Genomic DNA, 14,535 nt, shown 5'->3' with positions numbered 1-14,535 from the left:
AAAAAAGAACAATAGGGGTTTATAAGAATTGGATGAGAATTTTTGCAAACAAACATTTTCCTTCTGGGCTCTTGGCAGAGAGAATATGCACAGAATAAATACAGTATAAAGACACACCGTTACCTCTGTGATAAGGGCTAATACCTCCAAGATTAAGCTGAAGAAAAATAATCTAATTTAAATTTTAATGCTGCACAAGAAGAACCTGAAAGCTGAATACCTTAAATACAGTTAATGAGGCAGGCAAAAAAGGATAAAGGGGGTGGGGGGGACTCATCTGTAGTAACAGTATCTCTGGTTCGTTTGTCTGACCTATGGAGGCCACTGTTGAGCTCCAAAATGTCCAAGAGTGAAAGGACCTGTAGTACAGTTTCTCAGTCTGCACCATATATGTGTGGGACAGAGACACAAAGTGGCGGATAGGGGAAAGACATTCAGCTAGAAAAGCTGGAAAGAGGTTTCACTCCTTTAGCAGAAAGACCATTTTCTTTCAGCCAGGCGCAATGTCCTTGCAGTTCTCTTGTAAGTCCCTCAGAATGAAGCAGCATGTTAGCACTGAGACTAGGTAGGATAAATTTATGCATGGTCAGGGGAGGGAACTGACTCTATTTTCAGTTATTCTGGAGCCACTCACACTGACTGAAATCTTGCTGTCAGAAGCTGTGTACCCAGCTGGCATATTAGTGGAATAATATGAATAGTGCAATTTGTAGTGTGGGGAATGCGGATAAGGAAGCAAAGTTTGAACAGGTGGATGGGAATGATAAGAATGCACAATTAAATATGCAAAGTCTGAGCAACAGAACCTGTAAAATCTGCCAGCATCCTGAGACTCAGGTTCAACAGCGTTTCTCTCACCATGTGCAAAAACGGTGAGTCTAACAGGTAGAAATCTGTGCTGAATTTTGGGAGACAGATCAGGAAAAAAAGAGCTCTACTCATTTTTGCCTAAGGCTTCTGTGTTTTTTAGCTTGCAAATAAATTCATACAAAGCTCTAAATGATTGCTCAAGAGATCATTTGAAATTTAGCACTGAAATCACTTTTACAGTAAGTTCTGATTAAGTAATAGGAATGTGGCATGGCATGAAAGAGAAGAGTAGGCATTCCTCAAACTTACTGAGCAATCCCTGTGATTGATAGTAGGAAACTGTAATTTCCTAAGACAAATAAGAGGCTGAATGGTGTTAAGACTTTGGTTTTAGAGTTATAGTGTCAACTTATAACATGGTTTGTCTCATAAAATGGTACGAAATTTGAGGGCATAAACAAAACTGAAGTTATTTCCTTTTTACAACCCCCCACTCCATTTTAATGGTCTCAGATCTCAGTTTCTGACAGATCTTCAGGGAGATAGATGTGCACAAGCATAGAAAAGGGAGAAGATCCTGCTGAGGCTGCTACTTGGAAAGTCTGCCGCTGTTAATAGAATATTTTCCATAGATGCTCTGTTGACATAGTATTTAAGTGCTTTCTGCATAAAAATCAATGCCAATAGCAGACTAGTGAACTGTAGCGAATAACTGGGGCTGTTTCTTTTGGAGGATAAAAACTCTGCTTTGTTAGGTATTTTGGAGGGGAAGAATGTAGAGGGAACTGTTGGTAAAGATAAAGGCTTGACAGATATATCAGTCTGACAGCAAAAATTTAAATTTTTCTTTTTTTTTCCTGATTCAGAGAACATAAAAAAATGCACACATGAAGAAATACATGGTTGAAGCAAGGTATATTAACCTGTACGGCGATTCATGCAATTATGGACAGACTTTACTAGTACCCAAGCATGTTAATTTAAAGGCAGCTCAGGTACTTTTGAGTCATTAATTTTAACCATTAACAAATTTTTCCTTTGACCCATACAGGATATATCTGGTCTGGTGTGGAAATCTAAAATCATAACACACCCGCAGTTTCCTACTCCTTAAAACAGATCAAAACATTGTGTTTCTCCAGTAAGTCAGCAGAGACTTTGTTTAGAAAAAACTATGTGTGTCCCAAAAGAGCTAATCATCAACTGTATGGCTTATCAAAGCACGATCTGTGTTTGTCTTCTGTGTTTTTTAAAGTTTAGAAGCATCTGTCTTTAAATAGCTGTGCACTTTTGAATCCGGCAGTACCTCTGGGTACTGACCCAGGCCTGCCTTGGCGCTTACTCCATCCTCCAGGTCAAAAAGGTCTATTATTAGTGACCTGCAGATAATTACTTTTCCAGTCCGGCCACATTGTTTCCTCTGTATAATGCAATACTGGTGGAGCTGAGCTCTTGCTCCCCAAAGGAGGCTCCTTGCGAAGCGCAGGACTGCTGCTGAGAGGAGCGGGGCTTTAGGCGGGAGAGGCTTTAGGCTGGTTTGTGGCAGAGCACAGCTGATTTGTACTGCACAGGGGCGGATATATCAGCTCTGGCGCGAGCCAGCTCCCCTCTGTTCAAACCAGCTGACCGATGACTGCTTTTATTTCTGAAAATACTGGTTCCTGGTTTCCAATACCAGGAGCTCAGGGCTTGTAACTAAGTACGAAGTACGCTTTTTCTGATGAGAATTGCATCTGCTGTTCACACGGGGCAGTGCTGACACTAGTAACCATAAATTAAGGTGGTTAAAATGAGGCCAAGCCGGAGGCGGTGGCTCTAGGCAGCCCTTCCCAGACCCTCGAGGGCAGCGTGGGTGCGGGGAGCCGTCCCCCGGCCCCCCCTCGGCTTTGCCTGGTCGCTCCGGCTTCACCTTGATTAACACCTTGAACAGAGCCGGCGCAAACACCCTCACGCCCAGCCTGCATGGGGCCGCCAGCAGCCCGGCCAGAGCTGGGGCCTGTTTCAGAAGGGCCGCACAGGATCAGCCCTTCGGTTGGCACCTCGCCCGCCCTTCGTGCCCCATCGCCCCACGCCGAGGCCTGCGGGCCAGGCCCGAGGCCTCCCTGCACGACCAGGAGGGGCTGAGGAGGGGCAGGCGAGGCAAGAGGGCCCGCCTGGTGCTTGTACAGCGCCTGACACACACACACACCCCTATATGTATATGTATATGTATATGTATGTGTATGTGTATGTGTATGTGTACACCCATACACGCACTCGCGCCCTCCCCACTCGCGGCGAGGAGGTTCGCGGAGGAAGTTTGTCCCGCGCGGCGCTCCGTCGGGCCCGGGGCGGGCGCGCTCCCGCTGCCGCGCGCGCGCGGGCAGCGCCGGGGCTGACGGCGGCCGCCCGCGCCATGTCGTTCCGCCGCGCCCTGGCGCTGGCCGCCTGCGGGCTGGCCGGCGGCTCCGTGCTCTTCTCCGCCGTGGTCGTGGGCAAGCAGCCGGCCCGCGGCGGCGGCGGTGACGCCGAGCCGCGGCCGGGGAGCGCCGCCGCCGCCACCAGCACCCCCGCCGTGCCCGCCGCCCCCGCGGCGCCGCCGGGCTTGCTGCTGCTGCCGCCCGCCGCCGCCTCCTGCCCGCCGGCGCCCGGCTGGATCGAGAGGCCCGCGGGCACCGGCGGCTTCTGGGACAGCAACTGGGACAGGTGGGCGCCGGGGCCGCGGCGGGGCCTGGTCGGTTCGGGAGCCGGCGTGGTGCCTCCTGGTCCCCGTCGCTTTAGCACGGGTGATTTTTCGGTGGCTGCTGCTGTCCGCGAGGGGCTGCGCTGAAACACTGGGCAAAAACGTGTGTCGAACTTAAACGCTGGCTAAAAAATATAGTTAAGTGTTGCCAAGCTGCAGTTGCGCGGTAGCTTGGGGAGGGGAAGTGGGTACTTCGGGGCGCAGGTCACCGAGTGCTTTGTGGAGTCGGCGGGTTTGGAGCCCTCTCGTTTAGCAGGGAATCCCCTCGCTCGCCCCTGAAACTTGGCAAATGACCACTGTATGGCAAGGGCACACCGGCACTGGTCAGGGATCGAGCGAGGAGCCCGCAAGGCTCCCCTCCAGCTGGATGCTTAGGTGGTGAGCTGCTGACAACTAGAATACGATTGAGATTGCTGAGCGTAACCCCGGTTAGGTTTCATCTTGGCAACGGAGTACTCTGAAGGAAGGTCTTCCCCGTGTTTTAGCTGGGACAGTTCGGAGGCTTCTCCCTCTGTAAAAATGTGCAGGTCGCTTTATTGAAATTCTTCTCTTCTGTGAGATTGCAAAGCTCTAGTGCTTGCATTTATCAAATGTGCGCGGAAGGTTTACTTACTTTTTTAACCCAGTGTTAACCTCGTTTCTGTATTGCTTTATTTCTACACAAAGGTGTTCTTTTTTAATAGCCTGCTAGTTATGTTGATCCTGGAACTGCAAGTTAGTACAGGTAACGTTGCTTTGAACTCTAATTCAGTTGTGTTCTTTATAGTGGTGTCTACATTCACCCGAGGGTTAACTCTCTTTTTTCTGATTCTGCAGTTAGGATGTGCAAATGTCTGTATTGAGCTTTGGCTTGTTCAGCTTCTGTCTGGTAGAATTATCTCCCTAGGGAGACTTATGTCAGGCTCCTGTTTAATCATAGTAAATCCAAACTTAAGCACTAACAGATTTTTTTATTGTATAATGCATCCTGATTTGATTTTTGAGATGCAGCAGAATCAAATGCACATTTAAGTAGGGCTCTGTATGCCCTAATTATAAAAATCATAGTGACTTTCATTAAATAGTTATTTGTAGTTAAATGAGTACTAAAACTACTTATTTAATTGTAGGTCCTGGTTCTGCGAAATAATTGGCTTGCTGTAAGAGTGAACTTTCAGACTTGGGTAACCTTTTTTTTTTTTTTTTTTTGGTATCTCAATACTCCTGATACGGGGAGTAGAGACTGTGCTGTAGCTGGTGTAGCTGTCAGAATTGCTTGAACAAATACCAGCTAGATGACATTTAATAGCACAGTTAATGATAGAGTACTACATCACCATTCATCATAGTGTACAAATAATGGCTGTATATTATGTAAATATATTAGTGCAGATGAATTTTAGTTTTCTATTATATGGTGTCCACCAGTTGGTGTGGTGTGGCCATTGCTGTATCTGCCTGAAATCTTCTTAGCTCCACTTTTGGGGTGAGGTTTGCAGCAAAATTTATAGGTAAAGTTGTTAAATACCTAGGCTTATAAATATATGAAGCATCTGACCACTTCTGTTTTGGGGAAAAAGAAATTAACATTGACAAAGTCAGTTCATGAGCAAATAACTGGCTATCATAGTATTCTTTTAACAATTCAGAAATTTTGAAGCTTTAAGCAGCAGAATGTAACAGTGTCTGTTTTCAAGCTTTCTTGATATGCTGCTATATCAAGGATGTTGCATTGGTCTGTGCCACTTGCACAAGAATCATACAGTTCAGTTTTTAAAGAAGACTAGATATAGTTTCATTTCATATAAAACACTTTATCTGAAAGCTAGTTTTCAATTAACTAGAAAGTTTGGTTTGCAGGAAAAAAAGCCCTGAATTATTGTCTAAGTTTCTGTGCCTTGGATGATTTCCTTTATTTTTTGGGGGTGGTTCCTCAAAACAGTTTTATGAGGTCTAGAAATACCTGGATTTCTAAGTATGCGGCATGCACAAATTGAGAAAACTGTCAGGCAGCCTGGTATGTTTCAGTGGCACGCAGGGCTTCCCTGCAGAAGAGCAGTCGGGTGTAATCAGGTTTAAAGAGAGACCTGGGCATTGCTGTTGCTTTTCAGCAAAGTTGTGTCCAGCTACAAACTTAGACAATTTTGTTAAGGGAATGCAGAAAACCCCATTTTTTGGCCTCTGAACTTCAGAGGCCTAAAAGCCTACTTAAGATAAGCTTTAGCAGCATTAAAAGCTTTCCTGCACAACTTTCTAAAACCGTTTTATGTAAAAATCCTGATAAGCTCTATTCTCTTCTCAGGACTTGTTAAAGTGTCTGTTACTCTTGAAAGCAACAGTTACCATCAAGTAAATTCAGAGCTACTGGTGGAGGAGAGAGGGGAGGACCTTCACTGAAGCATTTCTTGTCATGGGTTTCTGCCATAGAAGGAATTAATATCTGCTTTACTTCAGAAATCTGCTTGAATTTTTCAGACATTATTTCTATTTTCCTAAGGTATCTTCCTAACAGTATCGTTTCTAATGAAGAAAAAAAATATCCTGTGAAATTTCAGTGGAACTTCTTTTTATGGGACTGTTGCTTCATTTTTAATGCTTTCTACTAAGAACAGTTTAATGAACATATTGAGTCTCGTAGTCAAATAGAAATCATGTATTTCCTAAGGCAAAATATGATGCAGGGCTTTTTAAGGTTACCCTTGATTGTGGAAAGAAGTCTGTGAAGCAGCAACTTCTCTGACCAAATTGCTTTGCCCCCAACTGAATAAAAATAATAATCTTGATTTAAAAAAGATCTAAAGAAATGAAGAAGCATGTTTAATTATAAGAGTGGAAGAAGTGAGATCTTCAGTGGATTAAATAAGCTAACTGTTCTTTAGGTATGAGATCAAGGGAAAGGATTTACTTTCCGAGATGGAGAGACATAGTAAAAAGACTTGTATTAATGGGGAGGAGGAGGATCAGTAGAGAAAGGGGACCAGAAAGACTAATCTGTGGAAGACGTGGACAGGGGTGATGTTGACAGTGCAGTGTTGGTGTCAGCAGCAGGGAAGCTGTAGCGCTAATCTGTGATAGTGGGGAAGGGAAAGGAAGATCCTCTGTGCCTGGTGTCCTGTTGAGGAACAGGATCAACTGTCTGCGTGATGTGCAAGAGGAAGGTTATGGTGTGCAGAAAGAGGGATTAGTGTGCAGTATGACAAAATGGAAGAAAGATTAAAGTGGCTTCAGGTGAGAGAGTGATGAAAGAATTGAAAGGGTAAATACTCCCAGTTCAAAAATAAAAATAATATTGGAGGGACCTGGTATGACCTCAGTCAGGTATCAATAAAGTAAGAGGATTGGCTGATTGGATAGATACAATCAGAATTTTGTTGCTTCTCCTTTTGGTATTTTATCTCTTAAAGAAAAGGTATGTTGTGAATTTCAGTGAAAATCTTAACTATTGAATTGACAGGAGTCCACATGCAAAGTCCTAATAAAGTGTTTATCAGCTTGTTGTCCAGACCGACTGTAGCGTTTGTACGTTTCAGTGTACACCGTCTGTTCGCACTAGAATTTGACTCTTTTCCCTGTGTTTGATGTTGCAGGAATTAGTTGAGAGGTGGCTGTTGCTAAACAGCAAATTTATCAATGTCACTTACACCTTCTAACCTGTGGCATTAATGTCTTTCTTTTTTTCTTAAACACAGGCTTTTACTTATGGCTGTTGCACAATGGTTTGAATCAGTTTTGCTGCATAAGTGGCTAAACAGTCAATTTTAGTATTTCAGTTAAATCTAGAACTAAGGCAAGATGATCCATGTGTAATAATTCCTCTGCCTTTTAGTCTCACCTGTGTAAAAATGACTCTTTAAATGTATTTGTTTAGACGTGAACCACTGGCTCTTATCAACCTCAAGAAGAAAAATGAAGAAACTGGGGAAGAAGAACTTGCCTCACGTTTAGATCACTGCAAAGCAAAAGCCACCAGGCACATATTCCTTATCCGCCATTCGCAGTATAATTTGGACGGCCGGGCTGATAAAGATAGAACTCTGACCCCACTTGGTATGTATTATTAGAAGCATTGTATCTCTTATTTTGAGAAAAAAAGCTTCTTATTCGCCACTGTCTTGATCAGTACAGGTCAGTAACTCAGCTCTGTTTTGGGTCTCACTGCCAAACCTTAATCCACTTACTGGATCCTTTTTTAATAGAAAGATATTAAAAGTAAGTATGTTTCTTCCTTTTCTGATCTTCTAAATCCAAACATTATGAATCATATTTTACAGAGTTCTAAATACATGCCACCATTGTAGAGAAACTTCATAATGGAAAATTCAAACTATTTTAAGGGGTTTGAGCTAAGTTTACAGGCCAGCTGGCATAATTCTCCAGGGCTAAGGCTTTTGTCTGAAACTTAGCTCCGTGACTAGCTTGGAAATAAATTACCCGTAGAAGATAGTCTGGTAAAAAAAAAAAAAATCTTTTCATAACTCAGCAAATTAACTAATACAAACAGAATCTGTCTCTTCTGTTAGACTGTAATGAGATATAGTTCACTTTTGTTGCTAAGCAGTGTTTCTGGGAATACTGCTGATCAGTTACATGAAATGAGAATAACAGCCATCTGTGTTAATCTAACTCATTGATCCTGTGACTAGTTATCAAATACTAATTAGTATTGATTTAATATTTTTGTAATAGCTTAGTAATAGCATTAGACATGTTCTTGATTATAAATGTATCAAAACTGTTTTGGCGTTGGGAAGAGATATTGTTGGGTAGTGCTGCTTGAGGTGTGGGAAGTCTCATGCCAAATGGTTAGGATAAACACCTTATTTTATTCAAGTCTTAATTGCCAGTGTGCAAACAGGAGTGAAATAGTAATTTCACAACTGAGATGCTGGTTACAAACTATAATCTTACCCGTCTCACCCTGTGCCTTTGGGAAGTTGCTTTAACTGCCAGGGTTTTTTTTGCCTGCCTACCTACCTGAAAGATGGAATAAAGCCTTCCATAGTATATCCAAGTGCTGTGGTTCTTAACTGTTCCTAGATGATGTTGCGTATAAGAAAAATACGCTATCTTCTCTGAGTGGATCTGCTTGACAGAGCGCTCTTTTAATGCTCCCAGAATGTAGAGATGGGAGATGACTTGAGTCAGAAGTGTTTTTTATTGGGAGTGGCTTCCTTGGGGTGGGGATAGCAGGGACATGAAATACTTTGGTGAACATTTCTAAATATAATATTTATTTTAAAGTAAAAAGAAAAATTCCTGCCAACGGAAACGAGTCGAAATTGGCTAGCTGGTGAATTTGATCTGAATGAGTAGTTGCACTGGTAAGAGCGTTCTTCCAGTTACTTTTTGAGAAGAAAAAACTGGCTTGATGATGAACTAGTATCTCTACTGTACAACTTCTTAGGTAGTTTGTGTGAGGTTCTTACTTGAGTATCAGCAACTTAAATAGTGAATATCATTTTTAAGGTCGAGAACAGGCTGAACTGACTGGGCACAGACTGGCAAGCTTGGGGTTAAAATTTGATCAGATTATCCACTCCTCCATGACTAGAGCAACTGAAACAACTGAAATTATCAGCAAATATCTCCCCGGTAAGTGACTTCTGTTAATGTATCAGTGTCTTCTGATCCTCAGAACTGCTTCCAGTAGAATTCTAAGCTTCTCCTTGAGTTAAGGTGTAATTGAGCTGTTACTAGCCAATTTCTAGACCTGTGTGAATATGTCTATATTTTAAATATCATATTTTAGTGGGCAGGAGGCTCTGAAAAGTTGTAGCGATGCTTGCTGGGTTAGTTAACAGGCCCTTCTTGTGCACTGTGCTATCCTATGTGCAGAGGAAGATGTGGCACACTCATAAAGGTAAAGGATATGGATTTCTGTAATGTGTGTGGGTGGCTTGTGTCCCCCCTTCCCCTACCCCCCCCACCTCATAACTGCCATTTAAGCAAAACCTTGGCTGTCTGTAAGTTGTGGTATGAGTACCTGGTCTAAACTCCACGTGAGACTGCTGCTCATCTAGGTCACACTGAAATGCAAAAATTACTGAAGAGTACAAAAATCTGTATGAGAACGTGCACACATACTGGAATCTGAACTAAAGACTTTTCACTATAGCTAGTTCTCTCTGGAGCATCAGAGTGAGTTTTGGGGGGTTTGGGGGTTTTTTGTTTGGTTGGTTGGTTTTTAGCAGATATTCAGGTATGACTAGCTGAAAGTCCATTCCTATTAACCATTCCTATTAACAGTCCAGTCTGTGTTCTCTTGAATGTGCTACTTCCAAAAAAGATTTCCCTCCTCAAACTAGAAGAGATTAAAACATTAAAAGTGTAGCATTGACATTTCTTATTGGCATGTTGTTTTAGATTTACAACTTAAGGTAGCACTGAGAAGTCTCAACTTACTGTGCCAAACTGATATAGCTATTCTGTTGGAATAAACTTCACTTTGCTGATGATAAAACAGTTGTGTGGGAGAGGTTCACAGTACTTAATAGCAATTATGTAGACTAGAATGGACTTTAGGGTCAAGATGAAGGCTTCTTTTTATATAGAATTTGAAAAATGTATAGGCTGAAGTTCTGTGGGCCTGTTTGCAGTGTAGTTTGAAGTAACAACTAATTTCTGAATGGGTATATAATTTTTCAGGAGTCAAAAAAATTAGCACTGATCTACTGAGAGAGGGAGCACCTATAGAACCAGATCCACCAGTCTCTCACTGGAAACCAGAAGCTGTGGTAACTTTTTATTTATTTATTTATTTATTTATTTATTTATTTTAAACTTCTAACTTGTGTTAACTGTTAACTTGTAACTGTACTGATGCTTTTCATCATAGACCTTAGATAATTGCATATTTTCCCCTCCCCAGTAAGTGTATGGAATAGTTAAAATAACTTACATTTCCTAAGTGTTAGGCCAGCCTCAAGCGTGTATCTCTAAAGAACTCTTTAGAAGATGCATCCCATCTGCAAATGCTGCTCTGAGCTGTGTTTAATTATGAACTCTGTGCCATTAGCAGTATTACGAAGATGGAGCTCGCATTGAGGCTGCTTTTCGAAACTTCATTCATAGAGCTGATGCAAAGCAGGAGGAAGACAGCTATGAGATCTTTGTCTGCCATGCCAACGTGATCCGTTATATTGTCTGCAGGTACCTGTTGGATTTAATGTTCACCTGTGTTCTTTAAAAGGTTATAGTTTTGCTGAAATGGTATTGGTGTATTGCACTGCTGAACTAGGAAATCTGTTGATCTGGCAGGCTTTGATGTGGTTGGTGATGAGTACCTGCATTATGAGCAGCTGCTCCTGCAACCCGATTACAGGATTAATTTGCAGATATGAGAAACATTTGAAAGCTAGAAAATTTCCACTGTAATTCTAAGGTGAAAATGGCTAAGGCTAGAGTAAATCATTGAAGCTTGAAACCTTTTTTGTAGGTCTTTAATGCCTATATTATGCATGTGCCTCCCAAAAAACTGCAGACAGTGCCTGTGTGGGCTATCAGATAAGACAAGAAATAGAGCATCTGACTGGATGTCTTTTGAAGTGACATGAATTTGATCTCATACTGAAAGATTGAATTAGTTTTGGGAAATCTTTACTAATGGAAGATACTGGTACTATCTTGAAGTTGTGTTAGTGTGTTCTTGCAAGGACATCTAATACTGAATTGGGGGAGGGGGAGTGGATCTTTCAGCTAAGGTAAAGGTGGCTCATGAAGGAGAAAACAGTTCTGGGTCTTTGCCCATCTCTGTATCTAGTCACTTGAGTCTGTTTTATTCCTCTCCCCCATCAACAAATCACTATCTGTAAGACAATTTGTCTTGAGCAGGACCCTTGTGATTAAATTTTAGTCTGGTCAATAGCTACATCAGTTAGCTTTATTTGACTGAACTATTTTAATGCTATCCTGTCTGCTCTATGGACTGCTTTAAAGCTCTTCAGTGTTCCTATACTTACAGTTATTGATCAAGTAAACAGAGTATTTTTTCCTGTTCCAAAAGATTGTCTTGCCACTTCCTAGCCTTTCACTGTAATATATTTTCTCTTTGCCCTTTCTTCCATCCTTTTGTAACTTCTTTTCTATACCTTACCTTCCACTCCAGGCTATATGATAACAAAATTGAATCTGACACAGTGTTACCTCTGAATTTAGGTGGACTGTAAGCGTTGTTTATTTTATCCTTTTAAAATACTATCCTATAGCCAAAGCCAAGTTATTCCTCAAAATCTATGACAGAAGATGTTTGAGAGAATTTCATATTTTCTCTGGCTGTTTACTACAATTAGTTGAACTCCTGAGGCTATTCAGTTAGGAATTTTAGGATAAAATAGCTGAAGACTAGAAAGACCTGTGATCGTCAATTTTTACCAAAAAAGTGGTTATCTTCTGGGAACAAGATAACTGAAGGAAAGTAGTTCTGGTGAATTTCTGCCATAGGCATATGCTGGTAACTAGAATACTGTATGTAATATGTCATTACATCTTCACTGCTGTGGTTACCTATGGTAATTTTAGCCTTATCAACACCAGTAGACCTGTGCATACTACTTATGCCTTTGGTCTACTGGGGAGACTTATGTAGACAAGTGAGGTATCTTTGCCTCTAACAGTCCTACACAGGGTAGGGTTTTGTGGTACTGTAGTTGGTTCAGTGGCCAGCTGAACCTATGGCATCTGTCCTCTTGTTTGTTATTAGGTTGCTCAAAGCACTCCCAGCAACCTGAGTATGTTATGGCTTCTACCTTCTGTCCATTTGAATTAATCCTATCTGTTAATCATACCCATCTGCTGGACTCCACTTATGAAAGTGCTCTGTTGGCACTGGCCCAGTTGTCAAAGCTGCATTTTCATATCTGTTGCACACTAGAATCTTTTTTCAGTGATGCCTGTGTAGGAGCATATGCTTGCAAACTGCAGAATATGCAACCATTTTTTTTTTTTCCCTGTATCTGGCACAGCAGATGATGCTGTCAGCTGCATGCTAATAACATAACTGTTTATGGATGAGCAATATTACTTGTCTGCCTTTTTTTTTTTTTTTTTTTTTAAAAATAGAGCATTGCAGTTCCCCCCAGAAGGCTGGCTGCGAATGTCTCTGAACAATGGTAGTATAACCCATTTGGTGATACGGCCTAACGGAAGAGTGGCACTTCGAACACTGGGTGACACGGGATTCATGCCTCCGGATAAAATCACACGCACCTGAATGAGTGAAACTGATGGCCATCCAGGAGCTGCCTCTCGTCTCTTTGCACTAGTACATTCAGCTACAGTACCACTAGATTATCTGCTATGTTGGGATGTGATGCTGTTTTAAAATGTCCTTTAGCCCTTTGCCTTCTTCATACATGTTCATATCTGCCTTTCAGTCCAGAAAAGAAGAAATTTTATGTAAGCCTGAAGCTGTCCAGTCCTGAAGTATTCCCCAAAACTCTTTAAGTTGAGCTGTGGAATACAAAAAAGATTGAATGTCTGTTTTCAGCAGCTATGAGGACGGCGATACTCCTCCCCCCCCCCCCCCCCCCCCCCGTGATTTTCTATAACCAAAGCTTGCTGCTGTGGATTTTTTTCTTGTGCAGGAAAGCAATTGGTATGGGAACTGGAAAGGACAGTCCATATCACGCTGCAGCTAGAACTGAAGATGAGCCAGCTTATTTCAGCTCTTGCAGAAGAAGTAACTGAGGGAATTCTGCTCTTTAAAGGACAAAGGGTTAAGGTTTTGTTTTTCTAAGCTATTGAGGATGTATATCTCTATGTTGCGTCCTTGTTCCTCCCCTCTGCCATCCCTTCCCCCCCCCCCCAGAGTTCATGTAAACTGTGCCTGGAGATGATAGATATAAAGAGAAGAAGGTTAAAAAACCATTTGCCTCAGAGCTGTGGTGCTGGAATTACCTGTTGCTCATATTAAGTTTTCCTCCATCCTTGGAAAGACCTTTAAGCTATTCTGAGCAATTTTCTTCAGTGTCATGAAGCCTTTAACTAAAACTTGGTCTGTAGAAAAGTGTAGGGATGAGTTCTGTAGCAGTAAAGATGGAAGAAAGGGAAAAGCAGTAATCTTTCACTAGTTCTTCTGGTTATGACTCTTAAGTTTACAAGGAGTAGAGACTCTTTTCTGCTTTCTCCCATTGATTCATGTTTGTCAATAGTTTGCTTTCAAAGCAGAGAAGTAACAGCATTGGAGTTCAAGATAAGCGATACTTAAGATCAGAGGTTCTGCAGTACTGGAACAAACTGTCATTTAAAACTACCATTGCTTGCATGGTGAAAGAATAGTTGTGGTATAACTTCTACACAAAGCGATCAGTATAAACATGAAGCAGAATGCCTTTAAGTTGCTCCTTTGTACAGCTTCGTACAGACACTGCAGAACTTGTTCCAGGTAAAATCCAGGTGCCTGAGAACTAGGGTTTATTTTTGAGGAGAGGGCTCGGAAGCCACTTCATATTAAGGCCTTCTTCTAGCCACCTGAACCTTTTGTAATACTTAGCTCAGTTAATGCCTGGAATATTGAAAGTTTCACTGTATATGTAGGCTGCTTAGGGATATTTCACGTACTGAAGTACAGCAGAAACAAATAAGGAATTACAAGTTTGACTGATTCCCTGTCACTGAGAATCCTAAAGAAACCCTAAACTTACTTCTGTCAGAGCTGTATGAATCATAATCATGGCGTGCAGCCTAGCACAGCAAGGTTTAATGGACTGTTTGATACAGGACTGCTATTATCAGGATGACTTCAAAGAAACTGGGGCAGTAGAGAACAAAATATGGAAGTTGAAGCAGTGCTAGTTGTTGGCGGGGGGGGGGGGAAATATTGTGAAGTATCTCATCAATGGAATGAGAATAACTTATCAGTTTTGTCTATTAACTTTTTAAAAGTTTTGAATAAAATAACTGGTCTTTCGTTATTGTCTCTTCAGTTGAATTGTTGAAGGAGATTCTCTTCTAGAATATGTCTGAAGTCTCATAGCTGAGATGATAGATAGATTAATTTACCTGTAAATGCACTACTTCTGCAACTA

The 14,535-nt window shown here is 41.8% G+C and overlaps 1 protein-coding gene across 2 annotated transcripts; it reads left to right on the top strand.

The window, feature by feature from the left end:
• The first annotated feature begins 3,115 nt into the window (after positions 1 to 3,115).
• On the top strand, positions 3,116 to 14,421 carry PGAM5 (PGAM family member 5, mitochondrial serine/threonine protein phosphatase). Of its 2 annotated transcripts, none has more exons than XM_064522104.1 (6): positions 3,116 to 3,495; positions 7,380 to 7,558; positions 8,978 to 9,103; positions 10,157 to 10,245; positions 10,530 to 10,660; positions 12,569 to 14,421. In XM_064522104.1, the coding sequence occupies exons 1-6, from the start codon at positions 3,206 to 3,208 to the stop codon at positions 12,717 to 12,719; spliced, it is 966 nt and encodes a 321-aa protein (XP_064378174.1). In that variant the 5' UTR covers positions 3,116 to 3,205; the 3' UTR covers positions 12,720 to 14,421. The 2 variants fall into 2 exon arrangements, with proteins under 2 accessions (XP_064378174.1, XP_064378173.1); XM_064522103.1 differs by having other exon boundaries at positions 10,527 to 10,660.
• Positions 14,422 to 14,535: the final 114 nt, after the last annotated feature.

This window comes from Dromaius novaehollandiae, chromosome 17, assembly GCF_036370855.1.
Source record: "Dromaius novaehollandiae isolate bDroNov1 chromosome 17, bDroNov1.hap1, whole genome shotgun sequence".
Lineage (NCBI taxonomy): Eukaryota > Metazoa > Chordata > Aves > Casuariiformes > Dromaiidae > Dromaius > Dromaius novaehollandiae.
Note: the sequence above shows the minus strand (reverse complement) of the source record. Positions and strands in the feature narration are given on the sequence as shown.

Bases quoted from the DNA above. Each gene is read 5' to 3' on its own strand.
- PGAM5 (XM_064522103.1), top strand. From the start codon at position 3,206: ATGTCGTTCCGCCGCGCCCTGGCGCTGGCCGCCTGCGGGCTGGCCGGC. The intron at 7,559-8,977 runs GTATGTATTATT...ATCATTTTTAAG, and splicing joins TAGAACTCTGACCCCACTTG to GTCGAGAACAGGCTGAACTG. The intron at 10,661-12,568 runs GTACCTGTTGGA...TTTTAAAAATAG, and splicing joins ATCCGTTATATTGTCTGCAG to AGCATTGCAGTTCCCCCCAG.